This window comes from Hemibagrus wyckioides, linkage group LG22, assembly GCF_019097595.1.
Source record: "Hemibagrus wyckioides isolate EC202008001 linkage group LG22, SWU_Hwy_1.0, whole genome shotgun sequence".
In the NCBI taxonomy this organism is placed as follows: Eukaryota; Metazoa; Chordata; class Actinopteri; order Siluriformes; family Bagridae; genus Hemibagrus; species Hemibagrus wyckioides.
In genome coordinates this window covers 6,589,822-6,615,447 of record NC_080731.1, presented here as the reverse complement: position 1 = coordinate 6,615,447, position 25,626 = coordinate 6,589,822, and the positions used below count along the sequence as shown (strand labels likewise).

General features: G+C 38.8%; 1 protein-coding gene across 2 annotated transcripts in view; it reads right to left on the bottom strand.

Annotated features, from left to right (window-relative positions):
• Window positions 1-17,843: 17,843 nt before the first annotated feature.
• Window positions 17,844-25,626, bottom strand: part of zgc:162952 (PKc_LIMK_like_unk domain-containing protein) — a 32,969-nt gene continuing 25,186 nt past the window's right edge. For both annotated transcript variants that reach the window (XM_058375324.1, XM_058375325.1), the window contains 4 exons: window positions 20,964-21,131; window positions 20,755-20,838; window positions 20,510-20,596; window positions 17,844-19,482 (listed from right to left, as the gene is read on the bottom strand). In XM_058375324.1, the coding sequence (XP_058231307.1) occupies window positions 19,378-19,482; window positions 20,510-20,596; window positions 20,755-20,838; window positions 20,964-21,131 (444 nt within the window). In that variant the 3' untranslated portion in view covers window positions 17,844-19,377. The remainder of the gene's footprint in view (window positions 19,483-20,509; window positions 20,597-20,754; window positions 20,839-20,963; window positions 21,132-25,626) is intronic.

The following is a 25,626-nucleotide window of genomic DNA, read 5'->3' as shown; positions in this document are numbered from 1 at the left end:
TCAGGGGTACTGTATCATAGCTGCCCCTACACTCTTACCCCAACTTCTAACACTGGGATATGTGAGGAAAACTATTCCACTGTGCTGTAATGAATATATGGCAATAATAATAATAATAATAATTATAATAATAATAATAATAATAAAGGCTTCTAAAGTGGAAAAAAAAGGTTTCTCTTCTTTGTCAACTTTTCTTTAAGCATTTTTGTCATTGTCTTTTTTTTTTAACAAGCTGTGCCATCACTTGGCTTAGGCCAGAGAGGGTAAATGAAATGAAAAATTCATGAAACCCTAGCCCTGTAGCTAGCCTCTGGTCCGATGAGCTACATATTTTACATAAATGCATTTAACTGGTTTCATACAGAGGCTCTGCTCTAGAAACCTCATTGTTTTTTTGTGTGTACAAATCTACAGCTGTTTTTATTTTTTGGCTCTCCTACAGTATTTCCTCTAGTAATCGATTTGTTCTGCTGATATACTTGATGACCCCTTTATTATACCATGTTCACACATTAACAGATGTTGTGTGGTGATTCACTTTTCCTATTACTACACTTCAACTCCCTCTTTTTCCTATTTAAAATGAAACTCCCGTCATACACAGCGACGCTGCCCCCCCCCAACATATCCAAAAAAAAAACACAAAAAAAACCTGACCTCCGTTTACTTCTAAGCCTCTCTATATCTCCAGCTTTTGCTTGTCACTCTTTTATCACGTGAGTAGAAAGTATAGTCTACATTACTGGCTCTCTGCAGCATCTCAAATTTATCGCCCATGCATTCTCTCGATCCCTCTTCCACCTCTCTCTTCTCAAACCTCCCTCCCTGGCTGTACCACTTTCATCATGCTTTTGTAGCACAAACAACCTTCATATACTTTTCCATTATGTACTCCCCATCTTCTGCAGAGGGAGCAAGATTAAAGCGGTTTCGAATAGCGCACAGTGAGCACACTGTCTACATTTCATTTCCTTAACTTGTACAATGTGACCTTTAAACTCAAATATACTTTACGTAAGCAGTGCAAAAAATCAGTACAGAATTTTTTTTTTTTTTGACGAAACTGATGACAATGAAACTGCTGTTAGAGGAACTTGTTTCTTGTGGGCACTGATTCTGTCCCTGCATACATCATTTTTTTTTGCTGCCCTTTGCTTTTCTCAAACGGTCAGCATTTCCTGTTATTGTTACTCTATTAATGTTTGAGCTCATTAGTCTCACCTGTTACCTCAAACCCACAGTTCCTGGAGCATTGTTCAATTCTGAACCAGTGTTTATTTCTGAGTCTTTAGTGTAGAGAGGAAAAACCAGAAAAAGATTATTTATATGACCTCAATATTGATCATTAAGGCTGTTGATCTATTTGAGCAAAATGCAATCAATCTGAGCTGAAATTTCTTCATCTTAGATTTTGTCCATCTGGTTATATACTTCAACTGGAAGAACCAGAAGAGATTTGACATACCTACATGTAGTATGCTTACATCTTATGTGACTTAAGGAGAAGTTCACTTCCAAAACAAAAATTTACAAATTATTTACTCATCCCCTTGTCATCTAAGATGTTCATGTCTTTCTTTCTTCAGTCGGAAAGAAATTATGTTTTTTGAGGAAAACATAAAAAAAGCTCACAAAAAGGTACAACTAGAACGTATTGGTGTGTTGATATCCAGGTGCAGAGCGAACAACCACAGCTTCAATTGCTCAGGATTCACGTTATTTCCAAGCGGACGTAATCTTTTAGGTTTAAAACGATTTCCACATCCAGGGTACACACACAAATGGACCATTTTAAACAAAAAACTGACACAAAGACATATAAGTTTGTGTCATTCTACACGGAACAACTTCGGAGTGGTCTACTTCTTCTTCTTGAGATTTATTGGCGGTTGACGTTCAACAAAATGGTGCTTTTCCACCACCAACTGGTATGGAGTGTGGATCAAAACGACTTACTCCCTTCCTTATTTTTTTTTAATCCTCTCCCACAGATTAGTTCTTTAAAGATACTGAAAAATAAAACTAAAACATTCATTTCTCGAGTTATTTTGTAAAACATCTCTCAGGAGCGGTCCTCCTTCTCCACACTAGTAAACACTGGGTCTGTAGTTCCACCTCCTTCATGAGTGACCTCCGCAACGACAGGAGATATTTTACAAAATAACTCAAGGAATGTGTTTTTTATCTTTATTTTTCAGTATCTTAAAAGAACTAATCTGTGGGAGAGGATTTAAAAAAATAAAACTAAAACATTAATTTCGAGTTTTTTTGTAAAATATCTCTTGGTATAATTTCGGAGCGGTCCTCCTTCTCCACACCAGTAAACACTGGGTCTGTAGTTTTGCCTACATCATGCATGACCTCCACGATGCTGGGAAATATTTTACAAAATAACTTGAGTTTAATACTTTTTTGTTGAAAATGGTCCGTTTGTGTGTGTTCCCTGGCTGTGGATATCGTTTTAAACCAAAAACGTCCACTTGGAAATAACGTGACTGCTCAAAAAATTGCCTTTAAAAAATCCTGAGCAGTTGAAGCTTTGGTTGCCTGTACCCTGGATGTGGAAATCATTTTAAACCCAAAAGATTACCTCAGCTTGGAAATAATGTGAGGGGATGAAATAATGTGTAAGGGTTATTTCTTTGTATGGTTGTATTTTTCCCCTGTGTGTTGTGGTATGTGTGTGTGATCTGCTGTGGCTCTAATGCCTGTTTACAGACTGTAATTAACAGCCCAGTGTGATTGGCTGGTGGTGACGGGGTGGAGACTGCAGTCCTTTTAAGAAGCGCGCAATTAAGAGTAGAGTAGCGTCAGGTGCTAGGTCGTCGGTTTTGGTGCTCAGGATATCCACGTGAGAGTTCCGCGGCGACGACGACGACAGCCGAAACGCCCAGCTGAGTAGGCGAGTGACCCGGAACCAGTGCTCGCTAGTTCGATGTTCAGGCACGTGACGCCAAAGGCAGTGGATCTTCCGGTTGTGCTGGAGCGTGCAGGCGCCAGTGTTGGCGTGAGTAATGGAACTCCCTCGCTCTGCACCTGGATATCAATACACCCATACATTCTTGTTGTACCTTTTTGTTATTAAGTATGTTTGACATATTTAGCACTTCCTTGGTCTTTGCATGTTCGCTTTGTAAACACTGGGTCTGTTGTTCTACATAATACATTGTATTGTGGACACACATCCCAGAGCTAGAGCTAGATGAGATTTGTGGTTAAAAAGTATACAATTTCTTAATTTTTCTAAGAAAATGACTGATTGTTTCGCTAGATAAGACCCTTCTTCCTCAGCTGGAATCATTTAGAGCTGCATTTAAACTGCATTTTGGAAGTTCAAACTCGTGGGCACCATTGAAGTCCACTATATGGAGAAAAATCCTGGAATGTTTTCCGCAAAAAACATAATTTCTTTATGACTAAAGAAAGAAAGACATGAACAAGGGGGTGAGTAAATTATTTGTAAATTTTGGTTCTGGATGTGAACTTCTCCTTCAAAACACTTAATCGAGACTATAATTCAGCCAGCCGATAGTTAAAGGCTTAGCAATGACTTGAGATTGAAACTATTAGGTCTAGCAATAGCCTGAGATCCCCTAGGACCTTAACCACTGAGCCACTAGAGAAATGACTAAGGATTTATGCAAAAAATGTGTAAACACTAACTAACTGCACCTCAGAGCCCTGACAGATAATGGCTTTAATGGCTAGTAGCTCCATTAGAGTGTTTTCTGCCGCAAATCAGTGTTTAATGTTTGTAAGCATGCTCATGTTTGGTGGTTCTTGTGTTTATTATCATATATTTTAAAAAACATTGAAATGTATACCTGTTATTTTGTAGATGAAGACATCAGACATGGTCTAATAACCACCAGTGAAAATCGTGAAAAGTTATACTTTTTGATCTTATCAGCTATCAGTGTAACTTTCATCCACAGATAGATGACCAAAGACAATCATTAGCTTTCTCATCAATACAAATGTATTTTATAAGGAATCCTGATTACTCTGACAAAGACATTGACAGAAATAATTCAATCTTGTGTTTGGTGATGTCACATCAGAAATGAACAGTGCTGAAAGCTTTACCACAGAGTACCATTGATTCCAGTTGACTCCAAGTAAACCTCAGAGTTAGTGCTATATTTATTCCCAGGTTTTCTGTCACCTGGGTTAACACTGAATGGCAGATAGCTCTATTAAATACAATACTGACGAAAATTAATGATAATAATGTGCATAAAACCTACAAATATATTTTTTGGTGTTTTGACCAGAGTTGATTTTTTGACCAGAGGTGTTTTGATCTAGTTGTCTGGTGCCAAAGGTTCAGGTACTTGGAGATGCAATGAAAAACCTGTTGCTTTTAAGAAACAACCTTGATGTGTAATGGCAGTTCTGGCCTCAGGTTGTTAGTTAGTTCTATTTACTAATTTCTAATAAAGTTGTAATTATTCTGTCAAATCTCAAGCATCATTTCAGTAACCTCGATATGGAAAAGTAGTGAGTGCAATCTATTCCACTAGAAAAAAAAACAAACACTCAACCCAAAAACAGTCTGATCCAGGCCACTCGTCTGTGCCTCAAGCCTGCTACTAACAAATGAGAGATGCTGGCAGAAGAGTCTGTTCTCTGTGTGAGGATTTTGGTGTCAGGGTTTCTGGGAGTGCAGCATTACCACAGATTATTGTCTCCAGCCGTGTCCCGCAACCCTGTGGTAAATTTAGTATCCTTCTAAATCCTCCTCACAAACAAGAGCAACCTGATGGAATCATGACAGAGATGGAGAGATTCAACACTGATCCACTTCTGCGTCCTTTCTCTGACCTGGCTCAGCGTTGGCCTGACACAGTTTTGTTGGTCTAGAAACTGGGTTGTTTATATCTGACTCTCCTTCTCTTCTTCTCCATTTGTTTACTATTGACCCAGAAGTCAAGTCCTGCATCGCTCTCTCTCGTCACACACGGCTTGGATTAATATCGATCGTAGTGATGTGCTTTTTTTTTCTCCACAACTAATGTTCATTTACTACTTCAGTTAGTGACAGAGGAAGTGAAGCGAGTGTCACTGAAGGTGTGTGTTTTTAGTAAAATCATCTATCACTATGCTGCCTGCCTCAATTTGGGATTTCTTATGAGATTTTCAGCTTTTGTACACTATTAAGGGGAAAAAGGGTTCTCTCAGTGGTGTTTGGAGGTGGTTCATTCTTTCAAAAGGCATTCTGCAGGTTTCCCAAAAGGGAAATAAATATATAAAATTTATATATAATCTATATAAAAGATTTATAAAATTCTAACTAAAATATTTTATGACTTCCAATCTTCAACCATATATCGTTATGTAATGTATGGGTTTTTTTTTTGTGATGTCTTTACCTATAAAATTTTCTGCCACAGAGCAGAATTCTCAATTCTGATTGGTTAAAAGTTGTTGGTTTTATTTTCCGGAGCAGTAACTCTGACAGTAATGCTGGCTGTAGTCCAAATCACAGGTTTATATCAATGTGCTTGTTTTAATACATCATGGTTTTTATAGTAACAGGTTACATTAAAAAAAATCTATAATTTTAACAAACAGATTCAAAAATGTTTAGGAATCTGTACTGTATGTGTCTCATGGACGTTATTTAGAATTTTTTCTGAAAGACAGACAGCCTTCCAGTTACATTACATACTGCATTTGTTTTTCTTTTTGTCTTTATTTACCCCAAGAGAGAGAAATGTTTCCAGCTGTTATAATGTAAGGTACTGACCTATTTAATGGACGTTCCACGGCATTAATTGTAAAGTTATATAAAATGTTATTCTTTAATAGACAAACACTATTAAATGAAATAGTACTAGAAACAGAGTAGCTGAAATGCAAACGTGTAAAAAAAAGTAAATTAATTAATTAATAATAATAATAATAATAATAATGAAAACACAACAAAAGCATAGGTTGTGTACACCCTTACAGAAAATAAAATATATTATTTTCAAACTTTATGCGATACAATGCATAGGGAACAGTTAGCTCCCAGATATATATTTTCCTTAGATGTAATGTTATATTTGTGTGTTTTTATATAATTTTATGTGAATATTTAAACACTGTGAAAAGTGCATGGGTGTGCAGTTTTAGTTTACTCTTTAGTGTTACACTCTCAGACCCCACTAGATATGTACCGAATGCAAGTGTAACACTAATAAAGCTGATTCTTGAGCAAATAACACACCAGAGTCAACTAGATTACAGTACGTTTGGTCAGCCTGGAAAAAGAACCCAATTCTGTCAATGCACTTAACTGAACGTGGGACCTTTTTAAAGGTTTCCAGACTTATCTCTCAGCATCAACTACCCTCCTCTCCACCTTCTGAAATCCCTTTTCATCGTGCTCTTTTTGTCCATTATTTTTTTACTCCAGATAAGTGCAGGCTAAAAGAATTTGGCCAGCAGTCATCGGATAACAAACGGCCGTGTCATCCATCCGGGTGCAATCTGCTCGCTCTGATCTATCTCCACTCTGTGGAGAAGTGTAAATCGTCTAGCATGGCTGTACTTCAATTACAGAAAACAATGATAATATACAACCCTATTTACACCTACAGAAAGTACAGAGGAGGCTTCATGGAATACAAATTACAGAGAACTGGGGTCACACTCTTGGAACTTATAGCCTATACAGCCCACATGCTCTATAGATCTCGGGAAGTAGACCTTATCACCAGTGCGCTTCTTTGGCAAGCTTCACTGGCTTGGAGCTCAGTGTTAAGACATGAAATGAATAAAGTGTATTCCCCACCGTGTTCATGATCCATCAGTCCCTGTATGGCTGGATGTTGTGTTTTTCCGTTTCTTAGGAAGCATTAGTTGACTTCAGCACTGCAGATGCTAATGGGTTATTACAACCAAGCTGCAGAATACCAATGAAGTGAGTCTCCTTTCTGTTCAACACTACATCATCATAAATGTGTCAGCATCAGAGCAGAAATCAAGATCTACAGGCCTGTTGGCTCGTTCCTCTTATTTACTAAAACAATCAATATATTCCAAGCTGTTAAGCTGAGCATCACTCAATCTTCCATTAGCCCTCGCAGAAAACTAACCCTTATCTCTCAACCATATGTTTATTTCATTCTAAATCACTTTATATGTGTATAGACAGAAATAAGCCATGTTTACATGTTGTAAATGACATCTCCTTATCGTTTTTGAGAATAATGCCTCAGCTGGACACCATATCGGAAAATCACTATGCATTTTGTCCATCAGTCATAACCTTGACCTGTTTTTCACAGGGTGTCCGTTACATACCCTACAGCTCCATATGAGAATATCATCTTCTCTTAAAGAAACATAGCTCCTGGTGTACAACCCATTCCTAATATCCTGAGAGACATGAACTAGTTATGAGATGTACCTTAATGGACTGTAATTTCCTGTAGTGAAAATTCAAGTCAGCAGCAGCACAAATAAGAGGAGTAACAGTAAAATTTATATTAAAAATGTATATGATAAATAAAAAATAATAACACTAATAGAACAATAAAATAAATCAGTTTAAATCGGTAATAAAAAAAATTTAAATATCATTTATTAATTTATTTGACAGTCTAAATTAATTTAAACTAAGGTTATTCAGCACTTGACAATATCTTTTGAATTGGACTCCAGGATTTTAGACCTACTTTTTTTTTGTTTTAAAAGCTATACATAGTTTTGATAAAATATTGAAGGCTTATTGAAGGTAGTCATCGTTATTAATCTATTTTAATCAAATTTGTACTAATAATAATAAACTTGGCTGACAAAGTTGCATTGTTTGAATTTCCAATCAAATCAATAAAGTATAGGATCAATAATCTATCTATCTATCTATCTATCTATCTATCTATCTATCTATCTATCTATCTATCTATCTATCTATCTATCTATCTATCTATCTATCTATCTATCTATCTATCAGCTTGATATTTATGTGGATGGCTCATCAGTATCGTTCACTAAAGCTAATATTTAAGTAGCCTTCAATATTTAACTAGAATTTGTGAAAGCAAAAGGAACAGATAGCTTTCTTCTGTAGGATTATTACTTTGTCGGGATGCTAATATTTCCATAATATGTACTCCATATAAATTGCTACACAATTTGTATTTGTCTTCAGAACAGAGCAGATAGAGATTTGATAACATCATGACATGCTGCTTTTGTGTGTGTGACATATTAAGTTTAGTAGAGAGGCTGATAAGAGAACAATTGATTATAACTGCTGAAAGTTTCACCGCTGTGCCTTGAACAAAATGTGAACTGTAACACCAAATGGATTAAATTACAATATGTAATATATAATACATAGAAAAATATTAAAGTTGACAAATTTGCTTTGGCATAAGAGGAATAAAAGAATGATAATGACAATGATATATGCTGTTATAGCAAAATTATCAACTTTAGGGGCCACATTAAACCACCTTGATTCTTTTCCTCTAACAGCATGCCCCAAAGTGTTATTCCTTACTGAGAAATAGCAAAGAGCATGATTATAGGCTGTACCAGTCTTCATGCAGTGATTTTTTTTTTTTAATTATTATTTTAATGTCATTCCACCTCCTAACTCTTACATTACCCAAAAACTACATTTTATCCTCTTAAAGCATTCATTAGTCTACAATTCTGAAAGTCGACCCTCCCTTTGCCTGGTAGAATGAGAGTTCTTGGTGCTTGAGGCACCCTGCTGAACTGTTAGATTTGCCTGTGACATTTGAAAGGTCTCAATTGATCATAGGTTTTGCAACACACCCCAGGGAGGCTGGACCCTGAGGAGGAGGAAGAGGAGGACGAGGAGGAGGAGGAGGAGGAGGAGGAGGAAGAGGCAACCTTGACTACCAGAGAGATGGAGGAAGAAGGAAAGCGGAGGTGGAACAAAAGGAAGAGGAGGAGATGAAATGAAGGTCGGGCACAGCAGGGTCTGATGAAGGTCAGACTGTTATTTCTCTAGCACGATACACTACATTAAGTAGTTCCATGCTGTATGAGATGCCGAGCATTAATGATTAGCCTCAGCTCAGTAATAAAGTGTAGCAATCTTTTCCTTTTCTATTCGATTACCATTCGCTCACTTTCTAGATAAGTTCTCTGGAGACTCTCTTATCTCTCGTAATTGATAGTTCAGTAGATCAGGGTATAAATAGGCTAGACTTTAAGTAAAAAATGAATTGGAGTCATATTTTCCAGAATTGGATTCATCTTTACATTTTGAAGCAAAGAACGGCAGCACTACCTGTGACCATACAGTATATGAAGTTTGGGGCTGATTTCTTTCTAGCCCTGGCTGTGGATTCCCACACCCTGTTTATTATCACTCATGTCACCTGATTAAACAAACTAAAATCATTTAATGTCCAATGAGAGAGCACTTTTTTCTGCCTAAGATGAGACTGAGCTTAATGGTGAGCAGTCATTGAAATGCCCAAGTACCTCCCCTTTTGCACTTTTGCACTAACTTAATAAATACCTCATTTCAGGTGAGAAAAGCAAATGGAAAGTGTTTGTCCTTTCATCAGGAGATGTGAGTGTGAATCATCTTGATGCCAGGGGAACAAACCTGGTTGCGCTGTCTGAGTGGGAGGGACAATATTCCTCTTTCCCCTGTCACTCACAGTGACAGCCAATTGTGTGTGTCTTTGAGCTCATGTATGCAGAAGAGGGTGGATAGTAAATATACCAAGCATGTATTGTCCAACTGAAGTATAAGTGGTACACAGTGCACAATATATTAAAATGCCAAATGAGATGTACATTTTATGTATGTCTAGTGGTAAGAGAAGTAATAGCATGAATTGTGTTGCCTATGTGTCTTCTATATGACTGTATGCATTTGCAATAGTTTTATTCCAAACTCTAGGAGAAACTGTGCTATAAAGCTTCCTAATGGTTTTATATATATTAAATAATAAATAAATTAAATAGAATTGTCCATTAGATGACACTTCTGGGAGTGATCATGCCCATGAAGCGCTCTCACAATTAAACTGCAAAAGACACGCCACCGAAATCAGAAGTTTAATAAAGATATCGGACACTCGTCATCGATTTCTTTTACTACACAGGCTCTTCAGATACTCTGCCCTTTTCCCTCTTTCATTATACTGATACTATAGACAGCAGTCAGATGATAACACCAACACACTATAGCCTATTTATCAGCCGGAAACTGCTCTTTTACGACCTTTTATTTTATCCTTTTCAGGTAAATCACACCCTTTTCAACTTTATTGAGCACACACAGTATCTGTCCTGCATATCATTTTAACTAGCACAAAAGAGCTCTAGCATATGCGCACGTGAAACGGCTGTAACTCAGACTTTACAATCTCTATTAAAGCCGTTTATGCAGCAATAGATTATATAACTCCAGCCAAATAGAAGCCAAACTTCCAGCAATTCATCATGCTTTTCTCTATGCAAATGTTCCCTGCAGCCTTCAGTTCACAGCAAGAGACCCAGATCTTTTTTTTTTTTTTTTTTTCAAGCTTATTAGATTCAAACAAACCTCAAAATACAATCACTCCACCATTTGGTTTATCATATAAATATGGTGCACAGACTGTATGATATTAGGAGCCTAATGGGGATCTATGATGACAATAAAGAAAGACTGTGCAGGATAGATGGAAGCGTGAGATATAAAGAGTTATAAAGAGAGAGACAATGATGAGTTTAATTAAGGTAGTGATACGAGGCTGTGAGTTTAGTGTGAGCCACTCAGAGGCTTCTCAGCAGTTTAATTGCAAAGCCAGATTAAGGTCATGGAGCTTTTTCTAGTGCCTCATTTTTCAGCTGTTGTCACGAACCTGAATGGCTAATCATGTGTTATGATTCATTCTTTCCTCGGGACCGGTGGAGCGTGCCACTTTTAGATGGTGGTAAATGAACAAGGAAGTGATCAGCGCTTTTAAAGTGGAGCATGAAACATTGGGGGGTTTCGACTAAAAGAATTAGCATGAAAACCCATTCATTAGGTCATGCTAATAAAAAACGGGTACAGGAGGTCACAAGCTCGAATCCCAAAAATCCGGATCCACGGGAGCAAAACTGACCTTGTTCTCTAGGTGGGAGAGTTGTACTCTCTCTCTCTCTCTCTCTCTCTCTCTCTCTCTCTCCTCTGTCAATCACAGTGATGCTAGCCAATCGCATCCAACTGTGAGATCAGGTATGATGAGGGAAGATAGTGTTTTCCTTTGAGTGTGTAGTGAGTTTGAAGACATACGGTTGAAGAGGTTGCCTTCGCACTAGCTGTTATATGATAGGGGAGATTGGGAATTGGCAGGCAACCAAATTGTTGAGAAAATTGGAAAAACAACCAGTGAACCCTGCGAAAAAGCATTATTAGTAAGGGAAAATGGCGTCTGAAAAAATACGATATATTCCTCGTGTAAAATAAATTATAAGTTATCATGTCTGACATTTACTTTATTAACATATGCCCTACAGGACTACATCCATGCAAAGTCCATTTTTTCTGTAAAAAACCCCCCCAACAAATTCACAGAATATTTAAAAAAATGTAATTGAACGGGTTCACTGTTATAGAGAGATGCTCAGCTACCGTATGCATCTTCTCAGATAAAATTTCTCATGCCTGAAATGCATTAGCCTGACTAATGGTTGTTCCAGAAATGATTTCAACATTGCTCGAATGAATTCGAAACTGGTTAAAGTTCCTGAGAATATATTAAAACTGGGGCATGCAGAATATGCAGAGAGACAGATTTGTTTGCATAACGTCCAATTTGTTGGAATATATTAAACCTAATAGAAGAGGGAAATTGGCTTCTGGTCATCAAGAACCTTCGAAAATGGGTTTGAATTCTATTCTTAAAAGACACTGCCATCTTCTGGTGGCATTAAGTCTCTTCCACTAACTAACACATGATTGAAGGTATTTATTTGAATTTAGTAGTTTAGTAAAAGATGAAGATGAAGCACACTTTCAGATACAACATCGTAAATCTGTGATAATTAATACAGCAGGACAGTAGTAATTAATTAATACAGCAGAAAAGAATATCGCCTCTTGATGTTCCCTTGCTGCCACTTCACAAAGGCGAAAACACAAAAAGCTCAGGAAGACACTGCTTAATTATTCATTCCTGCCTATTCTGCATGTTAATACGGTCTGAAAGCCGAGGATGTTGTGTAATCTCTGAATGAATCTGATTCTTTTATGATCTTCTGAAGCCTTTTGTGTTGTTTCAAGTCACGGGGATTTGAGCGATGGACTTTGACAAGCAGCTTTGTGTTAGCTTGAGCGCCTATCATTAGTTGAAATATAGGAAAACTACAGTAGGTCTACAGTAAGTTTCAATATCCATTTTTATCCAAGATTATAGAGATGTGATATAAAAGTCCACAGAATGAGGAGAAAGGTGGAGTTGTATGAGATGAAGTAAGGAGTTAGCTGAAAGAAATCACCATGGCCTGCACTCTACCATGAGGAAAATGGCGCTTCTTGATCAAAACCAGTTCCACACAACACCTGAACAGCTTTTCTCCCAACAACAGTAACTCTACACAATGACCAATATATAAAAAAGATACTTTATTTATCAGAATTTACCTTTACATTTATGCAGGGGCAGACTTAGTGATTTAGGGGCCCTAAGCGATTCCAGGTATGGGAATCTCGCACATGTGCAATACGATAGGAATGTTTTATTTATGAATCATGGGGGGGACCCACATTTGAAAAGATGTAATAATAACGTAAAAATCTTAATGGTTATAGACAGACCATACAATATATGATAGAAAAGTAATAAGTACTATATGATTTATATAGGCTTCTTGGTATTGGTCGAGGCCCCCTAATTCCCTGCTTACCTCGCTTATTGGTTAAGTCCGCCCCTGCATTTATGACATTTGGCAGATGCTCTTATGCAGAGTGACTTACAGAAGAGCTTCTGGAGTTTCTATCAATGAACACATCGATACTGGTTCACGAGGTCGCAGATTAAGAATACCATCAGTCTAAAACTGTGAGAAGGTAATAAAGCAAGAAGAGCACCATTTATTTTAAATATAGTGCTAGTTATTTCAAGGAAGTGGTAGGCCTTTATATGTGGACTGAAAGACTGACAGTTATTCAGCTGTGACTGTTCTGACTTCTAGGACACCATGGTCCATGGTCCTGTTTGTCCTGTATGTAGCACTGTGGTTCTGGAGAAATGATGTTTCTTCTCACTATATACTGCATCAGCTATGTATCGTTGAAATAACATTAAAAGCTTCTTGAATTGACTTGACTAGGGGAAGTTTCCAGTTTGTTCCACCACCCAGGTGCCAGAAGAGAGTAGAGTCTTGATTCTTACCTACCTGTCCCTCGGAGATAGTGCTCAATGTAAATTCCTGTGAATTTTGTATGCTAGATGAATAAAGTGATCTTAAAAAGCCAATAAGTCATAACCAGTAACTTGAGGTTCTAAGGGATAGGGATAATATGAGGATAATTTTTTGACCATCATCATCAATTACTACTTTATCCAGGTCAGGGTTGTAGTAGATCCGTAGTCTGGCCTGGAAATAGTGGACGAGATACATGGGAAACTATAGTCTCAGCCTCAGACGTTACACCCACAAACTGTTGGCTGAACTTCTGATGAATATGGCAGACAAAACTCTCCGGAAATTTTGAGGTCGATATCCGATTTTAAAGGATTTCTTGGAGACGTGTGTGTCACATTTTTGGTTGTTCTGCCTGGAAACAAAGCCGTCGTGACGCTCTAATTCCCTCATGAAAGAAGGAAGCCATCACGTTCACAACTGGGACAATGAGCCTTATGAGGATCAGCTAAATGCTGGATTTTACAAAGGATGTGAAGTTTTGAAAGGCTTTCTTAAATGAAGTATCTATGGTTGCAAGCTTGCTGGTCTGTTTTTTAGATTAAATTTTCACACCCCTAAACATGACGCAGAACAAAATGAACTCCTTGGCCAATAACAGCTACTATAGAGTCATTACATTTATGGCATTTGGCAGAAACCTTTATCCAGAGCAAGTGACATTTTATACAACTAAGCATTTAAAGGATAAGGGCCTTTCTTAAGGGTCCAGTAGTGACAACTTGGTGGACCTGGGATTTGAACTCACAAACTTGCAATCACAGGTCCAACACCTTAACCAGTACACTACCACATTCGAAGCCTTTTGCAATTAGTCTGAAGGTCTGGCTACATGAGTTGACAAGACACCATGCAATTTAGAATCACCAATCCAGCTACTGGAATGTTGTTGGGAAGTGGACAAGGACCAAGAGGAATTTCATGTGGACATGGAGTGAACATGCACTCAGAGCTCAGGAACCAGGGAGTCTGGAGCTGTGAAGACACAACATTATCTACTGTAGTTTGGTAATGGGATTGGTTTGTCTATTACTCTGACTATTCTTCCAAGGCTAGAGGTTATGAAGTCATAAACTACAGTTTCTGCATCTTTCATGTGAAGTAGGGTTCAGATTTGTAATGTTGTAGAAAAGAAAAAAGGCATCGAAAGTGAGAGTCTGGGAAAATATTACCAGCACCCCATGTACATCATCCTCAGATCTAGAAGAAGAAGTATCAGATCAGAAGTATTCACCCTCCTTGACCCTTTCCACATAGTGTAGTGTTACAGCCTGGAACTGAAATGGACTTCATCGGATCATGTCATCATGTCATAAAAGTTTTAAGGGATGAATACTTACGCAAGCCACTGTACATACTGGTATTTTGGTTTGGAGAACATTAGAGGGCATCCAGTGCTTAATATCACAGATGCAGGCGCTTGCTGAGGTCTGAGGCATGGTGTGAGCAGAGGACTTACTTCTAAAAATGTATTTATCATCAACACAGCAGTAAAAATTCATGTAGTCATTGAATTATGTAGCCAAGTCGAAGCATGTGCTGTAAATCCTGAAAAGCACGGATCCCTGAGGGACACCATGAGTGATGGCGCAGTGAAGAATATGTTTCATGACAAATTTGAAATATTGTCTTTTAATGAGGTAGGAAGGCAAATCAGGAGAGCACCAGTACCACTAATAATAAGCATGCCATGGGTGGTGGTATCAAGAGGAGAGCTGAGATCAATAACGTAAGCATATTAGGGGCAACAGAGTCAATAAGGAATCCGTTAATGATCCTTGTATTTGTGAAATGGGATGAGACAAGGACTAGAGTAGAGTAGCTCATGGACATTAATGAAAATCCTGTGACTCTCACAGAATTAAGTAATTGAAGAAATTGATTGATCCTGTGCAAAATTTGGAAAGAAAATCAAAGGGAGAGTTGCATTGATTTAGTTTGGTCTTATTAAAAAAAACAAACAAACAAACAAACAAAAGATCCATGTCCTAATTTAACCTAGCAACTTTTCAACCGTATCCAAGAGTGTTAATTTTTCACAAGCATGGGTTCATGTTGTATTTTCCATAACAAGTTACAAGACTGAAACTAGAACTAAAGTCTGAAAAAAAGTCTGACTAAAGTCTCATTAAGACTTCGGTCATTTTAAGGAGTTTATACAACTTTAATTAAAGCACTTTTCAGCACTGACCATTCATACACTATATTGCCAAAAGTATTCGCTCACCCATCCAAATAATCAGAATCAGGTGTTCCAATCACTTCCATGGCCACAGGTGTATAAAATCAAGCACCTAGGCATGCAGACTGTTTTTACAAACATTTGTGAAAGAATGGGTCGCTCTCAGGAGCTCAGTGAATTCCAGCGTGGAACTGTGATAGGATGCCACCTGTGCAACAAATCCAGTCGTGAAATTTCCTCGCTCCTAAATATTCCACAGTCAACTGTCAGCTGTATTATAAGAACGTGGAAGTGTTTGGGAACGACAGCAACTCAGCCACGAAGTGGTAGGCCACGTAAACTGACGGAGCGGGGTCAGCGGATGCTGAGGCGCATAGTGCGAAGAGGTCGCCAACTTTCTGCAGAGTCAATCGCTACAGAACTCCAAACTTCATGTGGCCTTCAGATTAGCTCAAGAACAGTGCGCAGAGAGCTTCATGGAATGGGTTTCCATGGCTGAGCAGCTGCATCCAAGCCATACATCACATACATCAAGTGCAATGCAAAGCGTCGGATGCAGTGGTGTAAAGCACACCGCCACTGGACTCTAGAGCAGTGGAGACGCGTTCTCTGGAGTGACGAATCGCGCTTCTCCATCTGGCGATCTGATGGACGAGTCTGGGTTTGGCGGTTGCCAGGAGAACGGTACTTGTCTGACTGCATTGTGCCAAGTGTAAAGTTTGGTGGAGGGGGGATTATGGTGTGGGGTTGTTTTTCAGGAGCTGGGCTTGGCCCCTTAGTTCCAGTGAAAGGAACTCTGAATGCTTCAGCATAGCAAGACATTTTGGACAATTCCATGCTCCCAACTTTGTGGGAACAGTTTGGAGCTGGCCCCTTCCTCTTCCTACATGACTGCTTCACAAAGCAAGGTCCATAAAGACATGGATGACAGGGTCTGGTGTGGATGAACTTGACTGGCCTGCACAGAGTCCTGACCTCAACCCGATAGAACACCTTTGGGATGAATTAGAGCGGAGACTGAGAGCCAGGCCTTCTCGTCCAACATCAGTGTGTGACCTCACAAATGCGCTTCTGGAAGAATGGTCAAAAATTCCCATAAACACACTCCTAAACCTTGTGGACAGCCTTCCCAGAAGAGTTGAAACTGTTATAGCTACAAAGGGTGGACCGACGTCATATTGAACCCTATGGATTAGGAATGGGATGTCACTTAAGTTCATATGCGAGTCAAGGCAGGTGAGCGAATACTTTTGGCAATATAGTGTATAATACACATACAGACCAAGAGCTAATGTTAAAGTTCACATCACACACCAGAATGGGGAAAAGTGTGATCTCGGGCAGGGTTTTGTTGCCAGATGTTTAAGTATTTCAGAAACTGCTGATCTCCTGGGATTTTTATACATAACAGTTTTGCGGGTGGAAACGACTTGTCAGTGAGGAATGTCGGAGGAGAATGACCAGAATGGTCACACAACGTCTATAGTAACTTAAAAACCCAAAGCATGGTGAGCAAAAAGCATCTCAGAACATTGAGGTAAACTGAACAGCAGAAGAACTCATCAGGTTCCACTCCTGTCAGTAAGAACAGAAATCTGAGGCTACAGAGATTGAACACACACACACACACACACACACACACACTGAAATGGGTTAGTTTGAAATATCGGGATGCTTCATTTAGTATTCCCTTGGAATTCTGGAAGTCCTAAGGGATTCCAGTACGTAACTTCGATCATATTTCAAAACCATTTCTAGAAAATTCACATAGAAACTGTCTTACTTACAGGACAAGATAGTAATATTCTCTAGGAACATTTCTACAGGGATCTATTTAGGCTGTCAGCACAGTTTATGTAAGCTTTAAATCAAAGAAATGAACTGTTAAAAACCATGTCTTTCATGAATTATTAAACATTTATGACCAATATAGGTTTTTACAGGATGGTTTCTTCAGATTTAGAATAAATTTCCTATATATATATATATATCTTTAAAATAGAAATTTCAAGCATATCTTTTAGGAGTTTAAAACTCCCAATTTCTGTCATTTCCAGTAACTTCCCAATAACAAGACAAATATGAGTTCCAATAAGATCCTAGATCCTACAAGGACAAAACTCCACTCATGAGTTTTTAGCATATTGCTTTTTTTTTCCTTGTTTGGCACTGTTTTTTGTTGTGGTTGTTTGGATGATCCTTATAGCACACTATTATTTCGCTCATTTGCATTGAGTCATCCAGTGACGGCTTCAAAGTAAAACAAGCCTGGTTTATTATAGAATTAACATAGCTAAGAGTTCAGAGCTTGGAATAAAACAGCAGGTAATGAGATATGAAAGCTAATAAGGGTCTGTGTGTGTGTGATGAAAGCGGTGGTACATGGTTTTCATTTACACTTCAGATCAGAGCGAGCGTGACAGTCCTGTTCATCTATAATATAACAGGATAAGTAAGGAATAAATCGTGACTCTTAGAGAAAATAACCAGCGATGGTGTGTTGTGAAGCAAAGTCATCACAGCATATTTTATTCCTCTAAAACCACCGCAATTTGCTAATGAGTACAATTTGTTATTAATTATTTGTAACCCACCATTTTTTCACTGTTTGTTCGTAGTAGATGCTTACATGGATCTTTGTACGCAAGGAATTTTATGTAACTAGATCTTAAATGTGTCATGGATTAATATTCATATTAATTCATTATGTATTTTACGATCCATGTATTAGGAGTAATATAATACAGGCCATTTAAGAATGTCCATGCAGACACTTTCACTGCAAACCAAACATGCATGAATAAGATGATGAAAAGGTCTTTCCATTTCAAAATGTTTTACTGTATCGATAAAATCCAAGGGTGCCAATAGTTTTGGCTGTGCCAGTATATAATTTATACACTTACTATTGTGCAATATTTATAAAGCAAATACTTCCTTGTTCAAGAAAAACAAATGAATGTACTTAATACGTTAAAAAATAGGGAGCTGAGCTGATCGATAACATGCTGCACAGATAGCAAGAGGGAAAATCTAGCACACTTTTTGGTCCTATTGAGTCTTGATTCTTCTAACAAACATGGACTGACCTCCTGGTTTAGAAAAAAAAAAAAAAAAGGAACACTGGTGCTAATGAAAGTGTGAACGCAAACCTCACAAGGTAGGAGGTCGTGTTTGAATAACATCTCTTAATACTATATAAGAAATATTTTACACAACTCGGCAAGCACATTATAATAAAAAGCAACTTTTGAGATGAGATACAAATACAATATGGAGGAATGTGTAGCAAAATACTTAGTGTGTGTGTGTGTGTTATGTACAAAAATGTACAAAAATATCAAATAGATTCACCTTTATGCCTGAATCGACGGAGAAATATCATCATCATCATCATCATTCTGTTATCTTCCAGGTCTGGATAATATTAAAATGTGAGGTATAAACCTGTGTGACACAGCAGGTCCCAAAGGTGTGACTGGTTAAGGCTCGAAAACGGTTACACACTGAAGAAAAGCTTAAATTTAGATCATACTGTCCATGGAATCTGAATATGGTGTCCGTTTAGCAGCAGCAGCAGCAGTTCTGATATTTCTGCATAACTTTATCGAACTGATCTTAGGTCAGTAGTGGAACTCTGAATAGAGAATATTCAGCGTCTTTTATTCCATTAACGATGCCTGTCAGGCTCACAGCTCGATCTGTTCCCGTCTGTCCGGCTGGATCCTGTCGAGATGTTTTGCTCGGACGCTCGGGAGAGGCGTATGTACAGAAGCATGCAGGATTTTCTGTAGGACTGCTGTGTGTGAAGAAGTTCAGCCGGTGGTCAGCTCTGTGTGTGCAGGTGGCTCCAGCGTATCTGCGATATCAGACAGCTCGTCCAGCACCTCGGTGAACGATGGCCTCCGGAATGCCTCGATCTGAAACAGCAATTTGACAGTCAGATATATTGAGCTGTGCAAGTGATGTGAACATGTGAAGTCTACACTGCTGTTGATATTCTGCTGTTTTATACAACTATTGAGACGAACAACCGCTTCTGAAATTTGATCAACAGTAGCTCGTCTGTTGGATCGGATCACACGGGCCAGGCTTCAGTCCCCACGTGCATCCATGAGCCTTGGCCATCCATGACCCTGTCGCCGGTTCACCACTGTTCCTTCCTTGGACCACTTTTGATAGATACTGACCACTGCAGACCGGGAACACCCCACAAGAGCTGCAGTTTTGGAGATGCTCTGATCCAGACGTCTAGCCATCACAATTTGGCCCTTCATCAAATTCGCTCAAATCCTTACGCTTGTCCATTTTTCCTGCTTCTAACATCAACTTTGAGGACAAAATGTTCACTTGCTGCCTAATATATCCCACCCACTAACAGGTGCCATGATGAGGAGATCATCAGTCTTCACCTGTCAGTGCTCAGAATGCTATGTCTGATCGATGTATATATATATATATATATATATATATATATATATATATATATATATATATATATATATATATATATATATATATCTTTGTCTTGTAAACAACCAGTCCCAAAGTTCGCAGATGTCTTTTTATTGTTGTATCCGAAATGGCTTGATTTTACTGCATTTTGCTGATGCAACCTGTTCTTTTTTTTTTTTGCATTTTGTGCTTTTTGCTGAATTACTTGAATGAACTACTTGAATTTGCAAAACTGCAAGCACTGGTTTCTGGAAGTGAAGACACAAATCATGACTACGATAGCTGTAGTCATGTTCGACACAGTGATTTGTAGAGGGTTTATGATTATGTCTTGCCCCAAATCTGGAAAATTTGCAGATTTTTGATTCTGAAAATTGATTTCGAAATTTCAAAAAAGCAATAAAAGTTTGCTAGATTGTGTTGAATTTCAGTTTCGCTTCATAGAGCATTCCTGTGGTGCTTATGGCTGATTTATGAAAGTCTGGTACGTACCAAACAGCAGTTAGCTGCCAGGTCGAGCACACGCTGTGGACATCCAGTAGCCAACTTCCTGAATGCAGAGATGTCCAAGCCATAGTCCTGACACACACACACATACAAAGTATTAGAAGAAGAGAACATGCTTCAATAAGACCTAAATACCAATCACAAACTTTCACATAATATAAAAGCAGTTTATGTTAATATTATTTGAATCCTAAGAGTGTTTGATCATATTATCTTAATTCTATGTTTACCTGCGTTCTTGGAAGTATTTCTGGATCTGCTGGGATTCTGGCCAGGATTTCACACAGTACTATCCCGAAGGAGAACACGTCAACCTAATCATAACACAAAAAGCCAAATCAGCCTTAAGAACGGTTAAAGACAAGCCCAGTGACTCCTAAAGTGAGCTTAAGTTATTATGTTAGCAGTTTTATTTTTAGGAATGAATGTTTCTCATCACCTTGCGGTCATAAGGTTCCCCACGCAGCATCTCTGGTGCCATCCAGAAAGCTGAACCAACTAGTGACAGCTTCCTGTCTTTGGCAGGAAGTTCGACTACCTCCCTGGCCAAACCAAAGTCTGTGACCAAAGCCTCTCTGCCTCGGGCAGTCACCCTTATCAAACAGTTCTGTAGGAGGAAAGCAAAAAATAAATCAGTAGGAGATTTAAAAAAATCTTTGAAATGGTTTCAACATTAAGGCATTATTCAATTCCATGTCTCAGTTTGCAGGATATAGAATAGATATCGAAAAATTAATGTGGAACGATTTTAAGACATAAATATTAAATTACTCTGGTGATGATGGATATGATATTTAGATTCTGACAGCTTCTTGGAATCGATGATAATATACTGATAATATTGACTTAACCAGGAATTCTGTGTAATTCACCAAAGAATTCTTAGTCACATTTTAACCTCTTTAATTTCCAGTGTATCACGTGTCTTGAGCCAGAAGAGGGCAGTGTAGGCCAACTTCCAGTCTCTCGTCTTCACCTACACGTGTGTCGCTTTCAAAATTGAGGCCTTTTCATTGCTGTAGCTCAAGAGCTCAAAAATCTTTTTGTCATCAGAAAAGTGAAAGATTTTAAGGAGTAGTGCAGCCATGGCTTCTTCTACAATGGCCACTATTCCATCCGGCCACGTCACACACTGTCATGTCCTATGACTTACAAACCTTTTCCTTATAAATGTACACCATCTTATGTTATCAAATACAAATATGTTAACAGATAATGTATTAGTTAATACATTCTAAACAAATGCACATGTAGATATGAAGAGGATTCACACTTAAGCTTCCCTTCACACAGATGATGCTACAGACATCTGTTGCTGGGAGCCAAGGGAGCAAAAACTGTCCTCTTCAGGTGGGAGAGATGTTATACTCTTTCTCCCTTGTCAAGCAGAGTTACACATGGGAGTCTGTGAGCTTGTGTATCCGAAGGAAGGTAAATAGCCACCTGATGCCTCTAAGTGTGTTACGCTACCCTGTGATGAAGCATGATTATCACAGGTGTCTCATAGGAAACACATATTAGCCTTCATCCTTTTATCCTTCCTGGCTGGATGATGTGATGATAGGGGAGATCTGGCTAGTTAGCAGGAATTGGCAAGAGACCAAATTAGGGAGAAAATGCTTAAAGGTATACAGATATAATCTAGATGATTAGGATACCCTGGGACACAACAAAAGCTTTAAAAAAAAGAGGTCCAGCTTGCAGGAAGAAAGACATCTTTAGTAGTTTGTTGTCAGTATTAGGATAAAATAGCATCATATAACACTTGTTAGAAAATGTCACTGGGGCAAAACCTTTCCACTTCAGGCTTAATTCTGAATACAGAACAGATAAATGCACCACTAAACAGATGTTAAGCAAAAATGATCAAATGTAGGTCATTTGTCTGGCAGTGTAACTGAAATCCTGAGAGAGAAGTGCATCACTGATTGCTCTAGCAGAACTCCTACATGCTCTCTCTGCCAGCTTGCTTCAATAAAGTCTGCCGTCATCACTCTCACAGCTGCATGAATTATTCAGCCCTGACCCTGTATTTCTACAAAGCTTCTCACTACCCATAACCCCTCTGGTTTATCCTCTATGTTCCTGAGCTCCCTGAGGGCATATTAACAGCCTCCATCTAAGCCATGTTTCTTGCATGCTCTATTAAAGGCTTGTCTAGACACATGATTCACTTGAGATTTCTGACTCAAGATCAGTAGTGATGCTTCCTTTTCCAAGCATGATGACTTTAAATCATTTTTTTAAAAAAAGCCCCAAAAACCCTGACTCTAATATCGTGTGGCAGAGACACTGGCATGAGTCAGATGGGAACTCCGGTCCTGATTGAGGTAGGTTAAACAGAGGCAAATTGGACTTTTGGGGCAACAGGTGCTGGTAAACAGGCCAGACATGGCTTGCAGCATCTGGTCTGCATTAGTGTGTCCAGATTGCCTCTGATTATGTGAGTACTTTGGGAATCTGGCCTCTCAAGTGCTAAATTTAATGTAAGACCTTGGCCAAGATTTATGTACTGTTCAGCAATATTGAGTAGAAAATGGTACAAAAAGGCCCTGAGTACCTTAAGTCTCTGGATGTTGTGGGGCTGTCTTGGCTGACACGTCTTTGCAACATAGCGTGGCAGTCAGGAACAGTGCCTCTGGACTGGGCGACCGGGGTGGTGGTCCCGCTTTTTAAGAAGGGGGATCGGAGGGTGTGTTCCAACTACAGGGGAATCACACTCCTCAGCCTCCCAGGGAAAGTCTATTCCAGGGTACTGGAGAGGAGAGTCTGACCTTTAGTCAAACCTTGGATTCAGGAGGAACAATGCGGTTTTCGTCCTAGTCGTGGACCATTGGACCAGCTCTTTACCTTTCACAGGGTGCTTCAGGGTTCACGGGAGTTTGCCCAACCAGTCCACATGTGTTTTGTGGACTTGGAGAAGGCATTCGACCGTTTCCCTAGTGGCATTCTGTAGGAGGTGCTCTGGGAGTATGGGGCCCGTGGCCCTCTGTTAAGGGCTGTTCGGTCTCTGTATGACCAGAGCAGGAGCTTGGTTAGCATTGCCGGCTGTAAGTCAGATCTGTTCCCATTGCACGTTGGACTCCGGCAGGGCTGTCCTTTGTCACCAGTTTTGTTCATTATTTTTATGGACAGAATTTCTAGGCACAGCCAGGTGGTGGAGGGAGTCCGGTTTGGGGACCATAGGATTTCATCTCTGCTTTCTGCAGATGATGTTGTCCTGTTGGTTCCTTCGAGCCAGGACTTACAGCGTGCACTGGGGCAGTTCGCAGCCGAGCGTGAAGTGGCTGGGATGAGGATCAGCACCTCCAAATCCGTGGCCATGGTTCTCGACCGGAAAAAGGTGGTTTGTCCCCTCCAGGTTGGAGGGGTGTTCCTCCCTCAAGTGGAGGAGTTTAAGTATCTTGGGGTTTGTTTACAAGTGAGAGAAGGATGGAGTGTGAGATTGACAGACGGATTGGTGCAGCGGCAGCAGCAATGTGGTCTATGTACTGGTCTGTTGTGGTGAAGAAGGAGCTGAGCGAAGCTCTCAATTTACCAGTCAATCTATGTTCCTACTCTTACTTATGATAATTTTTTTAATGTCCTACACAACTCACAAACACCTTCTGGTTTAGTCTACACCTACTTTGGCTAACCAGTTTTAGATACAGCTATGAATATTTGGAGCAAGAAACAGATACAGCTTTTTGGCTTTTTGTTACACCCCTACATGCTTTTACTCACACATTAGATACGGACATCAAAACATCCTACACAAACACAAGCTATATGCGATTCATTCGCACTGTATCCACACAAGTGACTGACAATTTATTGCATTTTTTAGACATGGAGCAAATGTCTAAAAATAGAGAGCAGACAGTCTCACACTGTAAATGCTGTACTGCCAATCATTTACAAACAGAAATAAGTAACAGCTTTCTTTTGCTCCAAATGTGCCACTGGAAACATGGGCTAATGGGAGCTTTTGGAGAAGAAAGTGCTGATGAATGGATTTCACTCAGAGCTCAGCATCTGCTCTGCATTAGAGTCTGCAGCATGACTATTATTTTACTATTTCCAGATGCAGTGGCCTCTGATTATGTGAGTACTCGGGGAATCTTCCAGCCTTTAATTCAGGAATCAGAAACCGAGTACGAGAGAATTTGTGCGAGTTTGACTTCAAAGTGGAAAAAAAATCTAATAATCTGCCAAATTTTAGTGTACACTTTATTAATAATAGAAATAATATTTTTTTGGTAAACCAGGGAATCTACAGCACACAGTGGCAATTTAGCAACGGAATAAAAGTTTACCTAATACTGTATTTCTCCTTTTAGTTTATCCAGAGTACAGAGTACTGAGTGACCTAAACTTTACCACAGGCTTTTGTCCTGCTTTTTAATCATGCAAATGATTCAAATGATTTCATACCAAAATATAACTTTTTATTATTTTTTATTTTTTATTTAATATTATTATTTTTATGCAATGCATTGGTCTAGTCTCTTATAGCATATCATGTACCCTGATATCGATCCACACTCAATGGTGTTTTCCAAGAGCAAAACATTTATTCAAGGTGTTTTCTTTCATAAAGACATGTTTGTTTTATCTTCATTGTGATGTCAAGCTGGCATTAGTATGTCAGGACTTTCTGACCAATCAGAATAGAGAATTCAACAACACTGTTATGTTGTAATAATAACTTACACTACATTACATTACATAGTGCAATAATAACTTACACTAAAACATCATTATACCTGATTCACCTGTAAAGCTCTAAAATTGTCAGTAGTTGACTGTTGCACCTGTAATATTTTTCACACACTTAATCTGTACAGAGATTATTTGTGGTGGATTTTAAGTTTATTATGTACTTTAAATTAAATTTAAATTTATTTTATTTAAATTCTTGCTCTATGTCTTAAAATTTGCTTTTGTATTGTGGCTACTGTGAGACCAAATTTCCCCTTGGGGATTAGGAAAGGACTCTACTCTATTCTGCTCTACTCTCTACTATTCTACACTATTCTGCTCTACTCTATTCTACTCTACACTATTCTGCTCTACTCTATACTACTCTACACTATTCTGCTCTACTCTATACTATTCTA